Source organism: Macrotis lagotis, chromosome 8 (genome assembly GCF_037893015.1).
Source record: "Macrotis lagotis isolate mMagLag1 chromosome 8, bilby.v1.9.chrom.fasta, whole genome shotgun sequence".
Taxonomy (NCBI): domain Eukaryota; kingdom Metazoa; phylum Chordata; class Mammalia; order Peramelemorphia; family Peramelidae; genus Macrotis; species Macrotis lagotis.
The window spans coordinates 187,384,923-187,407,648 of NC_133665.1; the positions used below are offsets into that span (position 1 = coordinate 187,384,923).

The window sequence follows — 22,726 nt, forward strand, 5'->3', positions numbered from 1 at the left end:
CCTGAGTCCAGACCTGAATCTGGGCCCTTTGACTCTAGAAGCAGCAATCTTTCCCCCTGTACCATGCTGCCTCTACTCATAGCCAACCATAAGACTTTCCTGCTGCTCTCTGGTCTTCTTCTCTATCAAAGTCCTTAGGGACCTGGAGACCATTACCATGTCTTCGAAATGATCTCCAATCCACTCCTCATCAGGCTCAGAATCAGATTTGTACAAGTTATATTAATGAGAATCAACATCCAAGAGGAGACAGAGATGGTGAAAGAGTTTAGAAAGTCTGGATTCAAGTCCCAGCTCTAACACAAGCCCCTAGCTATGTGACCCTGGTCAAGTCATTTAATCTTTCACTGGCTTTGGAAATTCTCTAAAACTATAGATGGCAATGACAAAGGCAATTGGCAGAGGGAAGTTACTTCATTGGGAATCATCTATACCAATGAAATCAGAGGTCCATCATCCCCTGGAACAGATGAGAATCTGAAATAATAGAGCTAATTAAAACTCACATGAGCTTTCAGCAGATTCATCTGAATATTCATTTTAGGAAAAATATGTGGAAGGCAAAGAGGAACAGATTTCAGTAGAACACAAATAGTGATATAGTGAATAGAAGAGTTCAGTGTTGAAATGACTGCTCCGGGGACTCTCCTTCCCCAGAAGGGGAGCTCCAATTGGAGGCGGGACAGCTACCATCAGAGATTTTAGGGGGCCAGGGGGACTGTTCTGGTATCCTGAGGAGAGGATGCCTCAGGCCCCTTCCAAATTCTGAAGTCCTCTGCTTCTCCAGAGTGACTGAACTGCAAAGGGCCTCAGCTGTCATCCAAGTACAAATATTTGATTTTTACAAATGAGGAAAAAGACTTGGAGAGATAGAATTACTAACCTCTGATAATACCGTGAGATAGCAACAGAGGGAAGATGAAACTCCAATCTCCTGACTTTGGACCACTCTTTTTATTGCTTCTTCCCCTCTGATGCCTTCTAAGGAAGAGTGCAGGGTAGGCATGGATGCAAGACAACCTGGAGTTCTAGCATGATATAATGAATGCCACCCAAGCTCAGCTTGTAGCTGTACAGTCCAAACAAAAGGGAGATTACAGGAGTATTCTATCTGCTTAATTTAGTGTCCCAGGCAGGATAAAAATGCAACTCCTCTTCCATGATTTGTAGAAAAGTCTAATATCACCCTTCCACTGGCAACATATTCAGGAATAAGTGTTTTCCAGAAATGTTACTCTCATTTTACTTGACTTGAGATCATAAGACCTGCCTCCTCCTGAGAGCAGGAAGATGATGTTATCCAACACTTCGGAAGGAATGCATTTTTGAGTCATTTGTTTTGCTTTAGCATCTTCAGTGAACAAAAGAACGCAGTGACTAAAGTAAGTTTAACGATGAAAGCTAAATTTAATGGCAAACACAAAAGCTGCGTCACACAGAGAAATGGAATAGGATGTACAACAAATGAATTCCAGGGTATAGATGCACCAGCGCAGTAACTTTTCCACAGATGGATAATTTTAAAAGGTGCCTAACAATGTAATATCTTGTGAAGTGTGTCATTTGGGGAACCTCACATCCTCTCTCTTACCTGAATGATTCCTGGAAATGAGATCTCCACAGCTTCTGACCTAGGAACCTATGAAACTGGTGCTCTTGCTCCTCAACCAGGGTTCCTGGCTCCACCAGTCAGTCCTCTCCAATCTATCCTTTCTAGAGCGGCTAGCTTGATATTCCTAAAACATAGGTCTGGCTAGTTTGGGTCCCTACTAAAATATTTTCAAGGGCTCCCCTACAACCTCTAGAATAAACTCCTAGGTCTGAAAATTCTCTACAATTTAGCTACCATTTATGTTTCCAGTTTTCGTTCATCCACCTTTACAGACTCTGATCTAGTTAAATGGATCTGACAGCTATTCCCCTACTACGACATTGCATTTTCTTTCCTGATGGCTTTTCCCAAGTGGTTTTCTATCCTTCATGGTGGTTATTTCCAAAGGTTTGGGGTCCTGGACCCTCCTCTTTTCTTCTAATTCATTCTCTCTGTGTCAGTAATCTCCTGTGAGTTCAGCAATCCTCTCTCTAGAGATGACTCCTCAAATTCGGTGACCTATCCTGTTTCTACTCTGAGCTGCAGTCTTGCCTATAGAGATTTTAAACATTTCACACTTAGTCTAATCAAAACTGAACTCATTCTCTTTTCCCCTAAAATCTCACCTTTTCCAAACTTTTCTCACTGCTCCAGCCTCTAAATTACTGTCCAAGTAATTTTTCTTGAAAGCTATTCTCCCTGACTCCCTTATTCAATCAATTTAAGTAGCTTCCTATTTACTCTAAGATAACATGTAAACTCTAAGTTAGCCTGACTGGGTTTTTCCGGTGTAAGTGAACATTTCTCTCCTCTTACTTTCTCCAGTCAATCCAGACTGCCACAACCTACCCAAGGGCTCTGTGAATGCCCACAGGCCTTAGCCCATCTATGTGCAGGAAGAAGAGAAGCTCCTGGTGCAGAAGTAACTATTCAAGTTGCTGTCCTACCCCAGTCAGTTGGTTCTTCATCAATGGTGGGACCAAGGAAAGAGAAAAGTTACCTGAAACACTGTTAAAAGAGCTTGAGGGAAATTGTCGAAGGTGCTCCTCTTTGTCTGGGTCTCATCAAAGTTAAATTTGCCCCCAAACAGCTGCATTCCAAGCAACGAGAAAATGATGATGAAGAGGAAAAGCAGGAGTAGCAGGGAAGCAATGGACTTCATGGAGTTTAACAAAGATGCCACCAGGTTGCTTAGAGATGTCCAATGCCTAGGAATAAAAATACAGATTAAAACAGATCCTTCCCATGTGCATGCACATACATAAGCAACTTCAAATAATCAAATCCTCTCCTGAAAGGGGCCAGGGTCAGCTCTCTTACCTGGTCACTTTGAAAATGCGCAAGAGGCGCACACACCGAAACACTGAGATGCCCAGAGGAGACATGATTTCCAATTCAACCAGAATGGTCTCTGTGATCCCGCCACACACCACAAAGCAATCAAACCGATTGAAAAGGGAGACAAAATAGGCCTGGAGGCCCAGGCTGTACATCTTGACTAGCATCTCACAGGTGAACATGGCCAGGAGAACCTTGTTGGCAATATCTAGAAAGACAAACGGTTCAGAAATCTGGTTGCTCAGACCACTGGACACATTTTCCAAAGGCGCACTCCCTTCTGTAGCCCATCTTTGACCTTCAGTAGCTCCTGAATCCTTTGAAGAAAATGGTGTGGCCTCCAGCAGTACTTCAGGGTCCAATCCTGGCTCAAGTAGCCTTGCATCCAAAGGCCAAGTTCTAAATTCAGGCTCAATTTCAGCTACAGGCACTCACAATTTTACCTCCAGTTATTACATACCAGTTATTTTTATTAGTAATGGGTTATCTAAATACAGTGTTCACATGATGCACATGTAGAGAGTTCCTCAGTTGAGACTATTTCTTAATTTTTTTTTTTTTTTTTAGCATTTAGTAGAATTGCTCACTCTTAATGTTCCAGAAAACTAGATCCTACTTCGGTGTTCTTAGTAATCCAAAATCCAAAATAAATATAAAACATTTTCTTTTCCTACCTTGAATCTGGGTCAACCAATCGGGCTGATTATAATGCTCAGAGGAAATCGTCAAGGTATTGAGGAACACTAAGACGATCACCAGCCAATAGAATGAAACCGATTTCACTGCAGCTCGGCATCTTCTTCGACTGAAACGATTCCAGCGACGCCATCGTCGGCTGAAATACAAAAACAACTTGACTGTCACTATAAAAGTCCTGTTACCTGAGTGTGCGCTGACTGAGGTCTAGGATATCAGTAAACAGAAGAAGGGGAGATGGGAAGGAAGGGGCTAGGGGCATGAAAAAGGGATGATGAGTAGTACAAATCTTAATAGCTTCTGAAAGCAGTGTCTTTTTTTCTGGCCTGAAAACACAAGTTTTTAAATGACTGCCTTGATCCATATTGACTGTGTTTTAATGGTCCTGACTTCCTTAGCACAGAATGCTGTAGATATAATTCAAACCCTCAGAATATTACTTCAACATCAAGAGTCTGGGTTTATGGATTACATAAAAAGAAAAATAAGACTCACATCTACATACAATATCAATAGAGTCTGTGTGTTGAAAAATTTCTGAAGACAAAGTCATGTACTAGATGTTATAACTATGCCCAGGTTTTTGAGCCACAAGACAGCCTTTTCTAGGCATAAATGCAATCCAGAAATCATGATTTAAAAAAAGTACTTTGCAATTTCTTTCTTAAACCTTTCCAGTTCTTTCTGAACTTGGCAGAGCCATCAATTCTAGTGGGACATGAGTCTTCCCACTGAATCATCAGCTGCCCTTTATAAGTAATGATGCTCAAATATACCTTCATGAGCAGAGCTAATATTGAATCATATTTTCATAAAAATAAAATGAGTCCAACCAAACAGACAAGTAGTGAGTTCCTTCCACCCACTTCAAGCTCCTGTTTGTAATTATGGAAAATATTCTCTTGCATAGCCAGATTTATTCTGACAAACATCTCCTGCCATAGGAGATCATTTTCCTCTTTCACTCTGAACTGGTGCTCTGACATCTCCCAACAAACAAGAGCCAAGAATGCTGAGGAGATGGAACAGCAGGACCAAGGGCTCTCTAGCTGATGAAAGATAGGGTCAAGGGAGGTTTCTAGGCAATGAGTAACAGGGCAGGAATGGCCAATCAAGCTACCTTGATGGAACCCTCTCAATTTAGCTAGAGACTCACATGTGAGCCTGTGACAATGTGGAAGCATGGTGATTATAGCTTCACCTATCAAAAGGAAAGTTGGATATCCCACTCATGGAGTTTACAAAGTGGGTAGAGCAAATATTCTGAAGGGGGTTAGAAAATGAGGGCTTCTGAGCTTTACTACACACAGTCACATGCTTCATAGGAAGAGTTGTTGAAAATAGGGCAGGTTCACCCAGGTGAGCCAATGTGGGAATAATGGAACACTCAAAGGATTTTGACATTTGAGTTGAGCTAAAGGGAACTTTAGCATTCATCTAGTCCAACTCCTCTGGTTTTCTGATGTGGAAGCCAAAACCCAGAGAGATTTAAGAGACTTGAGTAGGTTGACAAAGGTAGATAGCAGAGACAGGATTTGAACTCAGATTTGTGGACTCTAAATCCAATGATTTTTCCCTTTTTTGGAGAATAAAGACATGGACCTGTGCTGCCACTGCTCTCAACTGATGTCTCTCTCTCTCTCTCTCTCTCTCTCTCTCTCTCTCTCTCTCTCTCTCTCTGTGTGTGTGTGTGTGTGTGTGTGTGTGTGTGTGTGTATGTCTTTGTCCTGCCTCCCTAAGAGGCTACAAAATGCACAATGGCAGAGGTGACGTCTGGTTAAGAACTGGATTCCCTGTGATGAGGAGTTCTTAGCAATGATTAAGAAATGGACTGAATAAGGAAGTAGCTGGTGGATTTTGAAAATTAAGTCACCAACAAATGACTCAAAACTGATTTCTATTAATGTGTCAATGGTGGGGGTGGTGGAAGAAGAGACAAGGATAAATAACCAAACAGAAATAGAAACAAAGAAGTCATACTGACCTGAGCTTGGATTTGGAGATTGCTTGACTGAAAGACAAAAAGCAAAACATATTCTTAAGAAAGTTCATGTGCAACATTTCCCATGGCTCCTTGGATCTTCCAAGCTGTGCTTGGACTCTAGAGGCTACACTGTCCAGGGACTTCCACTCTGCAGAGAACTTCCTCACCACCCCCTTCAGAGGCCCAGCAGGAAGAATCCCATTCCTCTGTACTTTAAAGTTCACTGTCCCAAATGAGACCATAGTATCAACTGCAAGGCTGGGTCCCAAATGATGGGGTTATCAACTCTATCTTGGCCCTGAAAGGAGAACTGGGACTGTGCCCTCCCTTTGCAGGGTGTTCACAGGGAACACTTAATGACCCTTTGTTAAATCCAATGGCCAAAGGAAGCTGAGGCTAGCAGAGGGGAAGCAGGAAAGGTGCTCAGCCCAGACTGTACCACAAGCTCCATGGTGAAGCTAGCAAGGGCTCTTGACACCAATTCAGCTAGCCTTTGGAATATAGCCATTTCTTTTTCTAAATGAAACTGTTGCCTTCAGAAAATGAGCAGCTGCCATATGCACCCTTAAAAGTGGCCTAAATGGGGGCTGGACACGCCCCCAATTCAGCTAGGCAGCACAGCACCCATTGCAAGGAGCACCCCCAGCTTGCATCTGGGGTCTCTTGTCCCTCGTGGTCACACACTCACAGGACCACAGGGAGGGCTGCAGAGATCGTTCTTGATAATTGGGTTAGGATCTGGGTGAAAAAAAATGAGTCGATAGCACACCAGCCCTGGAATCAGGAGGACCTGAGTTCAAATTCGCCTCAGACACATATCACTACCTAGCTGTGTGATCTTGGCCAGGTCATTTAGCCCCATTGCCTTGCCAAAAACCAAACAAATATAATAAAGCTCTATCACTCACGTGACTTTAGAATCCAACAACCCATGCATGCATCTGTTGCTCTTTGCTTAAAAGCTCACTCCACAAATCAGTTGAGAAGAACTAGTCCTCTGTCCTTTCAGCCTCTACACAGAGCTCAGCATCTTTGTTCTCCCTCTGAGTAGCAGCAGGTGGGAACACTGGAGGAGTGGTCTCAATTCCTTCCCCAGATTTCTAGCCAGGATGATCGGGAAGTGAGCTCTGTCCACTTACCAGAGACGGCCACAGCAGCCTTGGTTCTCCCCTTCTCCGCTGATGTTTTCAGTGTTCACAGACTCTGTTTCACTCGTGGGCATACTTGCTGTGGAAAGAAAAGGGATATTTCAGAGAAAGGGGTGGCTGTTACATGGCTTGGATGGGTATCTGAAATGCTTCTCCCCTTTGGTGTTCCTCACCCAGGTTTGTGGCAGGTAACTTGAACATTTCCTCTTGCAAAGTTTCCTTTAGTGCCTTCTATAGGGCATGCTGAGCAATGACAAAGTCCTTCCAAGTCTGATTGACTGACGAGAAACACCAGTAGGCCCAATAATCTAACCTCCACCAATAACACTCTCTTATCCAGTTCACCTCTTCAAAGGGTTACTGACCAATTATTTATTACTGAATTTTTAAATTATTATTTTATAGGTGTGAGAGTCTAGGCTGAGAAAGGTACCTCTGCGGCCTCAATGTATTTAGATAGACATAAGGTTCTGCTATGGGGTTACTCTAGAACATATTTTGTAAAGAGATGTTTAAAAAAAATTCACTGGAGCCAGATGTGAATGAAATGGAGGGTTTTTTTGGGAGGGTTATTCTAAGGATTCCTTTTATAAATCAAAGAATCCTTAAAAAAATACAAATAATCACCCCTTGGTTGATCTGTCTTAAGAAATAGGGCCCATTCAAAAAGGAGTCAGAAAGCTTTTGAAGAATACAAGAGTTCACTGTGGGCACCATTGCCACCCAGTGTGTCACCATGGCTGCACAAGTGAGAAGAAATGTCCATCTCTGATTTAATGGGTCAAAAGACACATAAAACTAGGTTCCACACTCATTTATACAAGTCAGAGAGGTTGGAAATCAGCCCTCCCAATAGGTTTTACCTGTTCCTGCCATAACTTAAAGACAGAATCCTTCTACCTCCTGCTCTCAGAATGGGTTCTGCATGCACAACCCACCTTACTGCTGAGGAGAAGAAGGTCCCTGAGAGCAGGGCTGACTTCATTTGGGTCCTTGTGCCTAGAAGGTGACTAATAAATAAATGTCTGTGTGTTGAAGTGCAGCAATAAATGCTGATGATGAAGGCCAAGGCAAAGACCTCTTTATCTGGCACCAAAGGAGGTACTGCTAACACACAGGAAAATGCAGTGGTTTTTATTGAACCCAACAGACATCCATAGATGGCTGGGTGGGACTTGGACTTAAGCTCTTCTTCTTTTTTTGATTTTGTTTTTGCAAGGCAATGGGGTTCAGTGACTTGCCCAAGGTCACACAACTAGGTAATTAGTGTCTGAGGCCCAATTTGAACTCAGGTCCTCCTGACTCCAGGGCCAGTGCTTTATCCACTGTGCCACCTAGCTGCACCCCCGCCAAGTTCTTAACACAGAGAGATCACGGGACTTGCAAGGTCTCTCAGGGGTCTCAGTTTACACTAGCAGACACTTGATATAGTAGATTCAAATGTTTAAAAAGATGTCAAGGGGAGGAATTTTCAGCTCTCAATAGAACTTTTTGACAGTTTTCCATTGTTATGATTATCATTCAGGAAGCATTCAAATAAACAAAAATCACAATGATGGGGCCTGTTTATTTCCCTAATCCTGGGACCTGATGATGCAGAAATCTCTGAGGTGGGTTCCAAGTCAATCATATTTACTTTCTACAAAGTAGAATTTAATTGAAGCTGATAAATTATCATCAGCCCTGTGAAAGGAGGCGACTTCTCAGTATTTCTGAGTCAACCAAATATACAAGGCTCAATGTCACAGATCAACAGGTTGCTATTTGTAACAAGAACAGCAGCCAGCACATAGTAGGCACTCCCTAAATACTTATTCCCCATCTTTGACCCTGAATGAATAACGGTCCGACTCTTTCCCAGGCAGCATGAGCAGCGAGGACCAGCATCTCCAGAGGAAAGCACAATGACAAAAAGGTCCTATGCTTGGCCAGCCTTGACCCAAGGGGAGGAGCCCTTTGTCCTTCTGCTGACCCTCCAACCTCCGGCCTCTTCCTGCCACAGCTCACTGGTGATGACAGGTGGTTTTGCTCAGTCCTTATCAAACAGCCACCATCCCAACCCCAGGACCCTCTCTGGAATGCATCCTGGGTCTGAAATCTGAAAATCTAGACATGAGCTCTGGCTGGGTGGGGTTTGGGAAGCCCAACCTGGACTAAACTTTTTCCTTCTCTGGCCTCAGGGGGATGATGGCAAGTTTAGAATCAGGAGACCCACATTGGATCCAAGTGGACCACATGCTTCTGTTCCTTACTATAGCAATAGTTCATTGTGCCCTGCTTCCTGATATCAAGGGGTTCTGAGTACAGTGAGTTTTGTTCTCTAATGGGCTTGGTGAAACAAAGCATTATCCAGAGGTCAACTGTTGCTCCTAGGATGTTAATATTCTGGTCTCAACCTTCGTTAGGAGGCAGGCAAACTAACAAATGGACACTTAATTTGTACCTTGTGATGGCTACTGATAATAATGGAAAATGGCATGAGCCGTGGAGGAGCCAGGTGATGGAAGGACCCACAAACCAGTCCTTCAGTGCCCCAGTTTTCACTTCTTCATATTTCAGCAGTTCACCAGTTTTCTGACTCTCCCCTAAGAAAGCTCTTGGGGGCAGAGCCGGGGTGGGGGCAGGCCTTTTTTGTCCAAAGAACATGTTTTCCCTTTGTTTTTAAGAGTTAGTTCTCTCCAGAGATTTCTTCTCTCTTCTTCCTCCTTGTCCCCTAATTTTTATAGAAAAGCATTTTTTATTCCAGTGAGCCCCAATAGAAGTCTAGGATAGGACTAGGGATTTGACTTGTGATTTGACTGGTACTAGGAACTCCCTGAGGAGGGGACTCCCCCCCACCCCGCCCCGTGCAGGTCAGCACCTCCTCTGCAAGATCAGTTTGGTGAGTTGGCCAAAGGCACACAGTCAGTGTGTGCCAGAAGCAGAACTCCTTATTGGGCTTAGAAAATTAACAAGGCAAACTGGAAAACATTTAGCAGGGATCTCTATGCAGTAACAGGGTTCCTGGGAACCAGCAGATTCCCCTTCAGCAATAGAATTCCCAGGGGGTGACAAAACCCCATCTCCTGAAAGACCAAAGTTTGGCAGGAGAAGATTCTGTGAAATGTGCATTATGGGTGGAGAATTACTAGACAAACCATGACAGCTTTCACAAAAACCTCAAGAGAATGAGTTAGAGGAGTCTGAGAAGCTGCAGAGGCTCTCTGGCTGCTGTAGCATGCATCCTGGCAAACACCGATCCTCTCTGGATGGGACCATTCCCTGAACTGGTGATGCTGGCTGCCCCATCCCTGGGACTGCCCCTCTGCTGGGGGACCTGCTTTGCCCCTATGGGCAGGGATTTGACCTTGCTTTCTAAAAAGGAGCTCCACTCTCCCATGCACACAGGCAAAAGGAGGGAGACAGAATCCCAAACATACTGACTAGAGGAGCCAGGGAGGCCAGTCTGCACATACAGGGAATTCAATCACTTTCCAAGGAAAGTTATTTTTGATTTTTTTCATAACTAACACAAAGCACATACACATCAATTAGTATTTATTAGGTACCTCCTATGGGGAAGATGCATTGTGCTGGGGGCTGGGGCAAGCCATGGGAATAGTCCCTGGTCCCAAGAAATTTTCACTGTCTTGAGAGGCACACATGCACACTAATAGATGTGTACAAAACTTGGACAAAGCCAAGGACCAGGCTCCTAGCTGGGGGAGGCACCAGCAGCTGGCAGGACCAAGAAAGGCCTGATGGGACAGAGGGGACCCCTCTGAAGCTGGGGGCAAGGCACTCATTTAACCTCCCCAGGTCTCAGCTTCCTTGCTGATGAAATAAAGAGACTACTCACTGGCCACCAGGAGCCATTCGAGCTTTGTTACCCAGCATGGATCATGGATGTAGATTTCTATTAAAAGCTGTCAAAGATGGTTTCCCTGGGGTGCTAGATTGATCATCCTTGTTCTCTTAAGGGTTGACAATATTTAATTTGAACCTGACTAATTTTAGATGCCAAATGTATGGGAGTTAATTTAACAAAGGTTTGCAAAACTGCCCTCCCCACCACAATATAAGGGGTTTGCCCATTGTCATCCTGGGACTTGGGAATTCTCTGGATAAGCATTTCCTCTTAGCTCTGAACTACCAAGCCTTAGGAGCTGGAAGGTGGGCTTGAGGGGCTCCAGGAGTTCTTACAGAAACCCCCTTTAACAGGCAAAGGGAGAGGAAACAGCTGCACAGAGAGAGAGAAAGCCACAGGAGCAGTCCTGCCCAGGACTTCACAGGGCAACAACCAGCGGCAGAAACTAAAAGGGAAAGGTGAAGAGGAGACTAAGCTATGGCAGTGAAGGGAGCACCCTTTCCCCCAAGCATCCCTACATATTAAAGGAGGGGAAGAGACAGAGAGCAGAGTCCAATCTCCCTTGTCTGAATAGCCTGTATTCTGACAAAACCTCCCATGCCCTTCTGCTTGTACAGATGCCTTTCCCTTTGTTTGTTTTTGCGTGTTTTGCAAAGAAATGGGGTTAAGTGACTTGCCCAAGGCCACACAGGTAGGCAATTGTTAAGTGTCTGAGGCTGAATTTGAACTCAAGTCCTTCTGACTCCAGGGCCGGTGCTCTATTCACTGCACCACCTAGCTGCCTCCTACAAATGCTTTTTTTTCCCTATGGTCCTGCTTTGAAAGTCTGCTTCCACTATGTCCTGGAATATAGCCCTCTCCCCAGGCTGCACCTAGTAAATACAGGTCTTCCTAGGGTCCATTTACCTTCTCTTCTAGAAGGAAAACCAGCCTCCACTAAGTGTAGAAAATTGCAGCCAGTCCCAGGGAAAGGACAAGCACTGCAAGCTAGTCACCTTTTCTTTCCATATTTGTGTGTGCTTTTTCTTGCCCATGTAATCCTTATAATATAAGCTCCTTGAGGGCAGGAACTATTTCAGTCTATCTTTGAGCTTGGCAAATAGAAGGCACTTAATAGATGTTTACTGATTAGCTTCTAAGGTAGTATATGTAGGAAGAGCAAAGAACTTAGAGTCTGAATATCCTGGGTTCAAACCATAGCTACAACACTAATTACTTGTATGATCTTCAGCAAATTTCTTTCCTTTCAGGCCTCAGTTTCCTCATTTGTAAAAAAGTAGGATTTGAAGTTAGATGATCTCTAAAATCCCTTTCTAGGATGTACATTCTGTGATTCTGGGCAGTCCCAGTTTGACCAATACAGCAAACCCTCCCCATTTCTCACAGATAGGCAACCACTACTGATCGCTTAATGGGTTTTTAATAAATGCTTGCTGCTTGATTATTTTTCTTCCTAATTAGACTTGGACAGTTCTGCCCTAAATGTGTGACTCTGTGCCAGGTGAGTTACAGGATCTCTCTCAGATCATCTCCTCAATGGAAAATGTGAGAATCGGGTCAGACCACCTCAGAGTTCTTTGGCTCCACAGCTGGATGACTCAGAGTCAGCCCCTTAGTCACATCATCCCTAGTGGCACAGTCCCAGTTGCTGTCCTTTTTTAGAAATTTGAAGTCAAGCATTCATACAGCCTTAAAAGTTTATACCTGAGCTAGCAGCCAGTCTGGGAAGAAGACGTGCTGTCTACCTGCATACACTTGTTCGCAGCAGCTTGTTCACCAAAGCCAACAGCCAGGGGGGCAGCAGGGATACCCACTACTAGGACACAGCCTTGGCTTCATGGGCTCGTGAGCTCCTGGGATGCCCATCAAGAGTCTGTTTGGGAACCACTTCCTCTTAGAAATCATTCTGTTATCCTGCTGTATCCCTTGTGAAAGATGAGTTGTTGTCCTCTGTTATCAGGGAGGTGATGCCATGAAAGCATGTGAGTTGGATTTGAGTGGGGGGGGGGCTGTGCGGAGTCCCCAGCCTCACTTTCTCCTCCAGAGCTGTCTGCATTTAGTGCCAGATAGGAATCAGGCTGACTGGCAACGGCTCTGGATGCTTCTGAAATCTTAGGAGCTGAAAAGGCCAGGGAAGAGAACAATGGGGCTGGATTCAGGAAGACCTGGCTTCAAACTGGGCATCAGACACTTCCTAGTTGTGTGACCCTGGGCATGTCAAATGTGTGCCTGTCTCAGTGTCCTCAACTATAAAATGGAGGTAACACTTACCTCCCCGGCTTGTGTAAGGACTTTGCCAACAGTAAAGTGTTTCAGAAATGCTAGTTGTTGTTGGGGTGTGTGTGTGTGTGTGTGTGTGTGTGTGTGTGTGTGCGTGTGCATGTGTGGTTATCTGTCCACACTGTGAGTGCCTACTAGAAGCTCACCTCCTGGAGAACAGGGGGACACTTGCTTTGGATGCCTTGCACAGAAAGGGCACTTGGTCACCACTTCCTAAACTGAAGCAGATCCCTGATTTCAGCCTTTGAACAATGCCAGATTATTTCCCCAGACTCTTTTCTGAGCTAAAATTGATTGGCCTCTTGAACAATGAAAAAAAATGGGCAGTGGCCTGGTGGGCACTCAGGTCACTTCCCTAGAAGAGGAAGGCTTCAGCTCTAAAAGAAGTGACACATTGTACCTGAAGGAGGAGGGCCCAGGCCCTGCTTCTGGAGCAGCTGGACCCCAAAACTGCATTCTCAAAGCCAAAGCTCTCAGTGAAGGGAAAACCGCAGAGAAAAGCAAACTCACACAGCACCGCAATCACTGATAGAAAGCAAGCAATTCAATCACTGCATGGAAGGACATGCACAAACTAGCACACGAGGCTTCCACGGGAAGCTCCTTCATGAAGGAAAATCAGTCCAGGGAAAGCAGGTACCAGGAAGGCACTTCAGTGTCCAAACACACGGAGCTGGTCAGTTACCATGGTCTTCAGGATGATGGTGGTGGCGGCGGCGGCGGCCACAGCAGAGCAACCGTTTCTTTTTCTCATCCTTAAGTAAATCAGCCACTGTAACCTCTTCAGGTTAAATGTTGAGAGTTCCATTGTTATACAGAAGATGGCAGCAAGACCAATGCAAAAATAAAAAGCAAAATAAACCAGGCAGCCACATGAGAGGGTCTGGACCCACCAGGGGTCCCAGCACAGCCTGAGCCCTTCCAACAAACCAGGGAAGAGATGGAGGTGATGGCACAGTCTCGTTCATCTGGCCTCACCGTCCCAATAGGATTATACAATTTGAAGATAGAGTCGTATCACTGTTCAGTGAGAATGTAAAAAGGGACATTCAGGTTTTACAGTCCTCCTAGAGTTCAGATGATGGTCAATGGGCCCTCACTAGGAAACTGCCCTAACTAGAACAGTGTTGCAGCTGGTATATTATGCCCTCCAGTCTGCCAATGAAAAGAGCCCTGAGGTAGGGTTCAAGGGATCTTGATCCTTCATCTGCCATTTACCAGTTACAGGAAAGGTAGAAGTTAGGTGTGCTACTCCTCCTTTCTGGGGCTCAGTTTACTTATTTGTAAAATTAGGAAGATAAAGGAAACTAGATGGAGCACTAGGTCTAAAGTCAGGAAGACCTGAGCTCAAATTTGACCTCAGACACTCACTAGCGTGTCAAGGTTATCACCATGCTTTCAGTCCCTTAGGCTTGCATTTCTAGGATCATCCTTGACCCTTCACACTAACTCACAAACAGGTGATAAATTTTATTTCCCTTGCCTCAATGTCACTCCCTTCATATAGCCATCAACCTAGTTCAGACCCTGATAATTTCAATAGTATTCAAATTCCTCTTCCTTTCTCAAGACCTCCCCCCCTTCAAGAGATTGTCCAAATGCTACAGGGATATTCCTGAAATATATATCTGATCACATAATTTCCTCCACTGCAAAAAACTTTATAAATACCAGAGAATTTAGATGAACGTTCACTGGTGTTTATTTGGATCACTGGATCCCAGATCTAAACTGAAAGGGGCCTTAGGAATAATGGAGTCCAACTCCCTCATTTTCCAAAGATGAAACTGAGTCCCAGAGAAAAGGGGTAACTTGTCCAGACTCAATCAAGGAGTCAGTGAGAGGAGGCAAGATTTGAACCCAGGTCATCTGATGCTAGATAACTTGCTTCCTCATTGCCTATTCTAATTCCTTCAATTTCATTTTCTTCTCTTATTGCTAAAGCTAACATTTCTAATATGATATTTAGATAACTTGCTAGATAACTTGTCAGTGGTCACACATCTAGGAAGTATTAGAACTGGAATCCATACACTTGTGGTCTAATGGAACACTGGACCTGGAAAGACCTTTAGAGACCATTCAGTGCAAATCCTTCCTTTTAGAAATGAAACATCAAGGCCATCATCAGCACCTGCTGATGGTTTCAGTGCCTTCTCAACAGGTTCCTAGGACTTGAGGGCAGCTAGGTGATGCAATGGATAGAGTATCAGCCCTGGAGTCAGAAAGACCTAAGTTCAAATCTTACTTCAGACATTTGAGACTTACTAGCTGTGTGGCCTTGGGAAAGTCACTTAACCCCAACTGCCTAGCATTCAGGGCCTTCTCAATTTTTTTGATAAAATATGAAGCAAGGTCCTCAGCTGAGAGGAAGACAAAGAAGGGGCTATGGAATTTTCCACGTTTCCAACTCTAGCACCAGGCCAAGTACACTGTAAATGCTAAATAAGTGATCTCTGATTAATTAATAACCAAAGACTATAGGAGCCCAGGAAACAAAACAACAAATCCAATGATCCTTAGTTTTTCTATGGTGATAGCAGCAGCCACTAAGAAGGAGGTATTGCATTATACTGTAATTCTTATATTAAAAGAAAGAATCCCTATCCAAAGACCTTATCCAAAGAAAAATGGGAATATTATCAATGGAAGTCTCCTTCCCAGGTCATAAGGGGTATTATTATTCAGAGATGACACCTTAAGGGTCTTTCCATTCTGAGGTTCATTGATTCTTTGACTGCACTCCAAACCTAACCTGCTCTTCCTCTAATGTCTTTAATCACATACTGATTATCTTTCTTTTTATATTCCCTTCATTCCCAAATATATATATATATATGTATATATATATACTGATATTAAGAAAGCCATATTTTGTGATAAAATTTTAAAAAGAAAAAAACAATATTTCAATAAAATTAATGAACATATATGAGGTATGAAGATATGTCTGATTTTATGTGGAAAATTACTTCTCACAGTCCCTCTGCCTCCGAAAAAAAGAAAGACCAAACTTAGTCCTTATGAAAACATAACATTCAACTTTGTGGGGTTTTTTGTTTTTTCCTATTGATATCATTGCAGTTACTAGATATCTCATTTTCCTGGTACCTGATTTCATGCTGAGTTTGTTCATATACATTTTCCAAAGCTTTTTTGAGTTATTCAATTTTGCTATTTCTAACAATGCAGTAATATTCCACTAAATATATGTAACTAACTCTCCCAAGCTTTGGGCACTTATTTTGCTTCAATCAATCAGTCAGCACTTATTCAACAACTAAAATATGCCAGATCTTATGCTTGGCATTGAGAAGGAAAAGGTAAAAATGAAACACTCCTTACCCTCAAGGAGGTCACATCCTATCAAGAGATGTCTAGTGCATAAATCAGTCCATATAAAAAAATTCAAGTAAATGGTGGGGGCATGAGAGTGGATGGGGAGAATCAGATAAGGCTTCAAATAGGAACTGTTCTTTAAGCAGTTGTGAAGTCATTTTCACCATCATCAAAAAATGATCCTAGAACTATCTGGGTGCACAATGAGCCTTTGTTTCTATCTCTCACCTTCTTGGAATACATACCAAGCAGGAAATCTCTAGGTTGAAGTGTGTGATTATTTTAGACACTTTTGGGGGCACTGTTCAGAATGGCTGCCCCATCAAGAGTTCTTGTGTGTCTATTTTTCCTCAGCCCCTCCAAAATGCAAGCTCCATCTTTGGTCATCCTGCCAATTTTCCAGGAGTAAGGTCAAATCTTAGAGATATTTTGATGTGTACTTTCCTTATTACTGTGCTCTGAATCAATCTTTCATAAGACCATTAAGCCTGCAATTCTTTTGAGAGTTGTTTCGTTATGTATTTTCAAAATTCACTGGATAATATCTCTTAGCCTCATATATTTGTTCTAATTTTATATATCTGATATCAGATCCTTAACAGAGGCAATTTATGCAAATATTTTTCCAAACAAGATTTTATTTATTATCCTAATTTTTATGATTCTATAGCAAAACTTTTTTTTTTCATTTCATGAAACTGAAATGATTTCTTTTATATTTTGTGACAGCCTCTGTTCCTTATTTGGTAATGGTAAATAAAGATGAAAAAAAGAAAAGATATCAATATAGCAACATTTTAAAAAAAATTTCACAAAATTTTGGTTCTGCCTCTCTATGAATATCAATAGTGTTTTCATTTCTTTCTCCTGTTCAAACGACAAAGAGCTCCTATCTAGGGGAAGTGGCAGATGATACTTAACTTCCAGCTCTGAACTAGTAGCGAAATCTTTTAGGGGGAGCATTCACAGGTGAGAGTCTTGATCCCTTGATCCCTAATATGGACTGACTGAAAAGTCATTGGTGGGCCCCTCTTCTAAGATTCAGGATTGACACAGAGGTTTTTCCACAAGAGGGAGCCCCTCTTATCACTAAAATTGTTCCAAGTCTTTAAAGTTGTTGACTGAATACTTCCAATTTTTAACCTATGCCCTGAAATAACTTAATGGTAAAGAGATCAGATAAATCAAAAATAACAAAAGTGCCTTTTCCAGGAAAAAAAATAACATCGACAAACTGCACATCTCCATTCAGATGACAAAAAAACTAAAGAAGGCAGACAGCAAACCCTGTCCATGAAGTTCTCCTCCATTCAATAGCATGAGCTTACATGGTGGTGGAGCTATCACTTTGCTATTCTGGCAAAGTTTCAGAAATAGAGAGGAGGCTCACCCTTTAAAGCTGTTGTCACCCTTTAAAGATGACAAAATGAGGCATCAAAGATTACACCAAGATTTGAAACCCTAGTAATTAGGAGAATGGTATTAGAGAAGCTGGAAAGAAGGATTAGTTTGAGGTTGTTGTTTAAGATTTGTTTAATTTAAGCTACATGTGATGCATGCCATGAAGTTAGGGGTGATGAACCCTGAACAAGTCTCTTCATCCTGTTTGCCTCAGTTACCCTATCTATGAAATGAGCCAGAGAAGGAAATGAAGAACCATTCCAGGATGCCTGCCAAGAAAACTCCAATGGGGTCATGAAGAGTTGGACACGACTGAAACAACTTAGGCACAACAAATGGAACATGGCCCTTAAAAGGTCTCATGAGTATTTGATGTTATGTGCCTGGATCTCAGGAGAGTGACTAGAGCAAGACTGACAGATTTTGTCCTTATAGAAATGATAACTGCGGCTACTAGGAGCCAATGAGGCCATCGAGTCAGAATAAAGAGAGGGGAAAAAAAGGAGGGTCAGAACGGAGCCTTGGAGTACACCTACAATGATGAAATCTCAAATCAGAGGAGACACTGTCTAGCCCCCAAAAGTATTCCTCTGTAGTTTTGAGCTTCAAGTCAAACTAGGGTTTATGAATCCAACAATACCAAGTGTCTTTGTCCTGTTGACTATGACCACTTTGAGAAATTATTGGTCATTATAATTTTCCACAGCAAAGTCCCCTATTTTTTTGCCAGAATTTCAGAATGAGTTTTCTGGTAAAGTATTTCATTACTTTCAGCTTTTTTAAAGTACTAATCACTGACAATGAGAAAAGTTTAAAATAGACTTTCAGGCTTCCAGATTTTAATAGTCCTAGAAAAATCTCCATTGTTAACTCAAAAGCAGCTGCATCTATCTGAAAACCGGCTCAGAGATTTGGCAGGATTTCTAAATTAACTTGAAGCTCAGCAAAAAGTTAAATAAATTACACTTAAAATGTTTCAAATGTTTAAAAATTGAATGGGGGAGCTCCATCCATTTAATCAAATGTATAACACTAAGCTTCTCATCTGAATATATATATATATACATATATATATATAGAGAGAGAGAGATAGATAGATAGATAGATAGATACATATGACATATTTACTAGACCAACATATATATGTGGCATGTTTAGGGCTGGCCTGGAAATCATCACAGTTCAGCTAGACTAGCTCAGTGACTTTCTCTGTTTTGTGTTTTCCCCTTCCAGGGAAAGTGTAGTGTTGGGTGATATAGGTCAAGGGAATAAAGGGACCAAAAACAAACATGCATCTGAGTGGTGGCATCTGCTCTGCTAAGGAGAAAAGGAATCTGAGTGCGTCCGGAAATCCTTGACTTTTCAGCTGCTGTTCAACAGTAAGTGCTGATGAACCAGAAACTACTGCTGAAAGCCAGAAATCTGCATCTTCAATTTCTGCTAAAAAATCATGCCATCGTCAGGTATAATGTTCTCCAAAATTCTAGAGTTCCCCCTCTCAAACCAGTGCTGTCAAATTCAAATCAAAAGGGATAACTTATTTGTAAAAGAAGGCTGTATAGTGACTTAATCTTCGATCCCAGGGATGATGTGGTAGCTCATTTCTAGTCATGTCCAACTCTTTGTGACCCCATGTGAAGTTTTCTTGGTAAAGATACTCAAGTAGTTTGCCATTTCCTTCTCCAATTCATTTGACAGATGAGGAAACTGAGGCAAACAGGGTGGAGTGACTTGCTCCCAGTTACATAGCCAGTAAGTATATGAGGCCAGATTTGAATTCTAAAAAAAGGAAGGAGTCTTCCTGTCTCTAGGCCTGGTGCTTTGGACATGGTACCACATCTCAAACTTTCTTTGGAAACATGATCTAGCTCTGTTGATTCAGGGGAAATTTCTTCTGTAGGTCAGGGATTCTGCCCAAGAGATTTATGGATAGATTTCAGGGGGCCTGTGAACTCTTTTTTATTACATTTTGTAACTGTATTTTAAAATGTTTTCCTTTGGCATCCTATTTAACTTTATTTTATGAATTTAAAATATTATTTTGGCCAGGGGTCCCTAAGTGTCACTAGAATAACACAAAAGAAGAGTCAGGAACTCCTGTCCTCAACCCTGGTTGAGGCCCCCTCATCACCTTTCAAAAGGAGGCAGGAGAGAAAAAAACCACCTGGATCAGGGCTTGTCTAGAGGTCTCTCTGAGTTCTGAGAGGCTTTCCTCATCATCATCTAGCATTGGTTTATTTTTTTCTTATAGGTACAGATTTTAGGCAGAGATGAGTAACTGATTGCTTACTGAAAAGTCTAATCTTCAAGGTTAAAAGAATCAGAGAAGTTGCATAATATTTAATGTTAGTGTCATGCTATAATAAATCCTAGCATCCAGTAAAAATGAGCTCAATAAAGAAAAGGGGCATCTGAAAAGGAATATTTTCTATTTTGGACTCGGAGCGAAGCTAGTTAATCACTCCAAGCTCCAAACATCAATGTAAAGTAGGAAATATGATACCCCTCTACCTGAACTAGAGCAGTTTCCCAGGATCTGGAACACCAATAAAAATATTAATTCAGATGATTTACTGGGGCATTTTACAGACTTTATTTCTTTCCCTTACTTGTGATACTAAATAATGCATTTTTGAGGGTCATCATAGTGCTATACTCTTACTGCTTTCCTTTAAAAGATTTTTAACTCTCAAGCCTCTCAAAAACATCTTGCTCTTCAGATCATTATGGAAAGGAACTAGCTTTAAACTGCATAGGAGATACTAAGACCCTGGCACCAGAGTATTTTTCATGAGAGCACAATGCTGAGATCATCAGCAACAAGCCCAGAGGCTGTAGAAAGACCCCAGCTTCAGGGAGAGGAGCTCTATCAGGGGAAACTAGACCACCAAACAGCCATTCCTATTTCCTGGTTTGTATGAACTAGGCAAAGAGGGATTTTAGAGAAGGCTGAGCAGGAGGTCCATCAATGTTTATTCAAAAGGTCAGTAAGAGTACTGCAATCAAGAAAATGGAGGCAGAAGGAAGAAAAACCTCAAACCATCACTACAAAGAGAAAAGAAGTAGGCAAGATAGTTTATCTAAACAGGAGGAACTTCTGGGTATCTAATGCCCCAGAGAAGCATGACATATTCTTTGGTTTAAATACTAAAGCCTTTTGGAGAATCAGGAGGATACAGACTGACTAAAATGACATTAACAAGTTTGAGTAGCATTTTATAAACACAGATGCCCTGCTCTTAATTTCTTCCATCCAAAGAACAACTCTGTTTTCTCTGAATGTAAGTGAATATTCATTTCTAGAACCCTGGGCTGAGAAGAAAGAGATATTCCACTCTTCATTAGGTGTGGTAGGACTTCCCTGAAATCTCAACTGACTTCCCTGCTGATGAGTCCCTCCCTCTTTGGGGTCATTTTGCCCAACTCTAAAGAGGGCATGGAGCTCTAGGAACAAAACGTCATTAAAGTCTGAGTCTTGCCGAAAGGTGACATATCCTGCTATAGGAATACCAAACATGAATGAATACTAAAAGATGAGTTTTGTGGGCCAGGTGCCATTGCCAGCAGCCCTAACTCTGTATCACCTTGGTGTGCAGATATCAAGGCCAAGCCAACTTTGGTCCTCTCCCCTTTTTCCTCCTCTCTACTCTTCCCAATCAGGGCCCTGAAGAGACCTGTCAAACCCCAAATGCACTGCATTTAATGTGTAAGCACCTATTCCTCCTGGATAGGGAAGATTTTTTTCTCTTCCTTCTTTCACATTCTTCTCCTCTTGTTTTTTAATCCCACCCTTGACTCTTTGCCAAAAGTCCACCCAATCCCTACATCTCCCAAATTAATTTCCCCCAAAGAATCTAGTTACCCTCTCATTTCCCTCCCCAACCTCATCTTGTGCTGCAACCACTGGGACTCAGAAATGAGGCACAGAATCACATGATGATGGAAACACAGTCCAAAACATAAGTACATTTTGGTCTACAATTTGGTCTATAATTCCACCAGTGGTCTCCTTGAACACATATATTCAACTCAATTAAGTGAATCAACCTCTGGAGAGAAGATTCCCTTAGAGGCAAATGACCTTGACCTTCTGGGGAGCTGACTTCCTCAGCCAGTTTCCCAGACCTCCCCCTTAGACTTGTGACCTTGAAGTTCACCCTCTGACCTAGCTGTCAAGGCACAAATTAGAAATGTCTCTAGGTTCACCTCTTGCCTGACACCTCTGTAGGCCTTTCAGGAGGAAGAAGAAAAGCCTGTCCATTGGAAATGCAGCCCCTATTTTCTGTATTCAAGAAATATCTAGATTGACAACAGTAATTAATTTACATTGGTTGAACCATCATCAGTCCTGGCTCATCACAAATGTTTCTTCTAAGGGGCAGTGCAGTGGCTCAGTGAGTGCTGGGCCTGGAGTCAGGAAGACCTGAATGTAAATCCAACACTGATGACTAGCTGTGTGACTTGAACTGCCTCAGTTTGCACCACTGTAAAATGAGGATAATGACAATACTTCCATCCTGCAGTTGTTGTGCCATAAGGAGATAATAACTATAGAGTACTTAATCCAGTAGAATTCCAGGGTTGCTGGGCATCAAAATGTGAGATCGCTGCTAGGTGAGTCCCAAAGTCTCTTCCAAGGGCACATCCTGGGGCCTCCCAACACAACACAGGTCCCTTAAACACAGGAGCTATTCCTTTATGTCTTTCTGTGACCAGACTCCAGCCCCCAGTACCCAGAAGGTGCTTCCTAAATGCCTATGGGCTGACTCCACCCTTGCCTCCCAAGTCATCTACCCCCAGGTCATGGGCACTACTTCAAGACTCTTACATGAGCCTCTGACTCTCACATGAGCATTTCCTAAGCAGCAGCTCAAACCCTGGGCTCACAGGAAGATAAGACCAGATGTGTGTCCTCCTCTCAAGAAGCTCATGAGTCAGGTCTGGGGGGCCAGGAGAGAGGTGACAAGACCAGAGGGGCATCCATTTTCATCAGGAAGCCTGTAGCAGGTGACTTGGGTGATGCTATGAGTCAGAAATACTCAGTTTCCTGAGTTCACATCCAGCCTCAGAAACCCACAAGCAAGTCATTTCATCACGTTTGC

General features: G+C 42.7%; 1 protein-coding gene across 8 annotated transcripts in view; it reads right to left on the reverse strand.

Moving 5' to 3' along the window:
• CACNA1D (calcium voltage-gated channel subunit alpha1 D) overlaps window positions 1-22,726 on the reverse strand; it is a 350,522-nt gene that overhangs the window by 129,047 nt on the left and 198,749 nt on the right. For all 8 annotated transcript variants that reach the window (XM_074199181.1, XM_074199185.1, XM_074199184.1 and 5 more), the window contains 5 exons: window positions 6,749-6,836; window positions 5,610-5,636; window positions 3,604-3,764; window positions 2,912-3,137; window positions 2,592-2,799 (listed from right to left, as the gene is read on the reverse strand). In XM_074199181.1, the coding sequence (XP_074055282.1) occupies window positions 2,592-2,799; window positions 2,912-3,137; window positions 3,604-3,764; window positions 5,610-5,636; window positions 6,749-6,836 (710 nt within the window). The remainder of the gene's footprint in view (window positions 1-2,591; window positions 2,800-2,911; window positions 3,138-3,603; window positions 3,765-5,609; window positions 5,637-6,748; window positions 6,837-22,726) is intronic.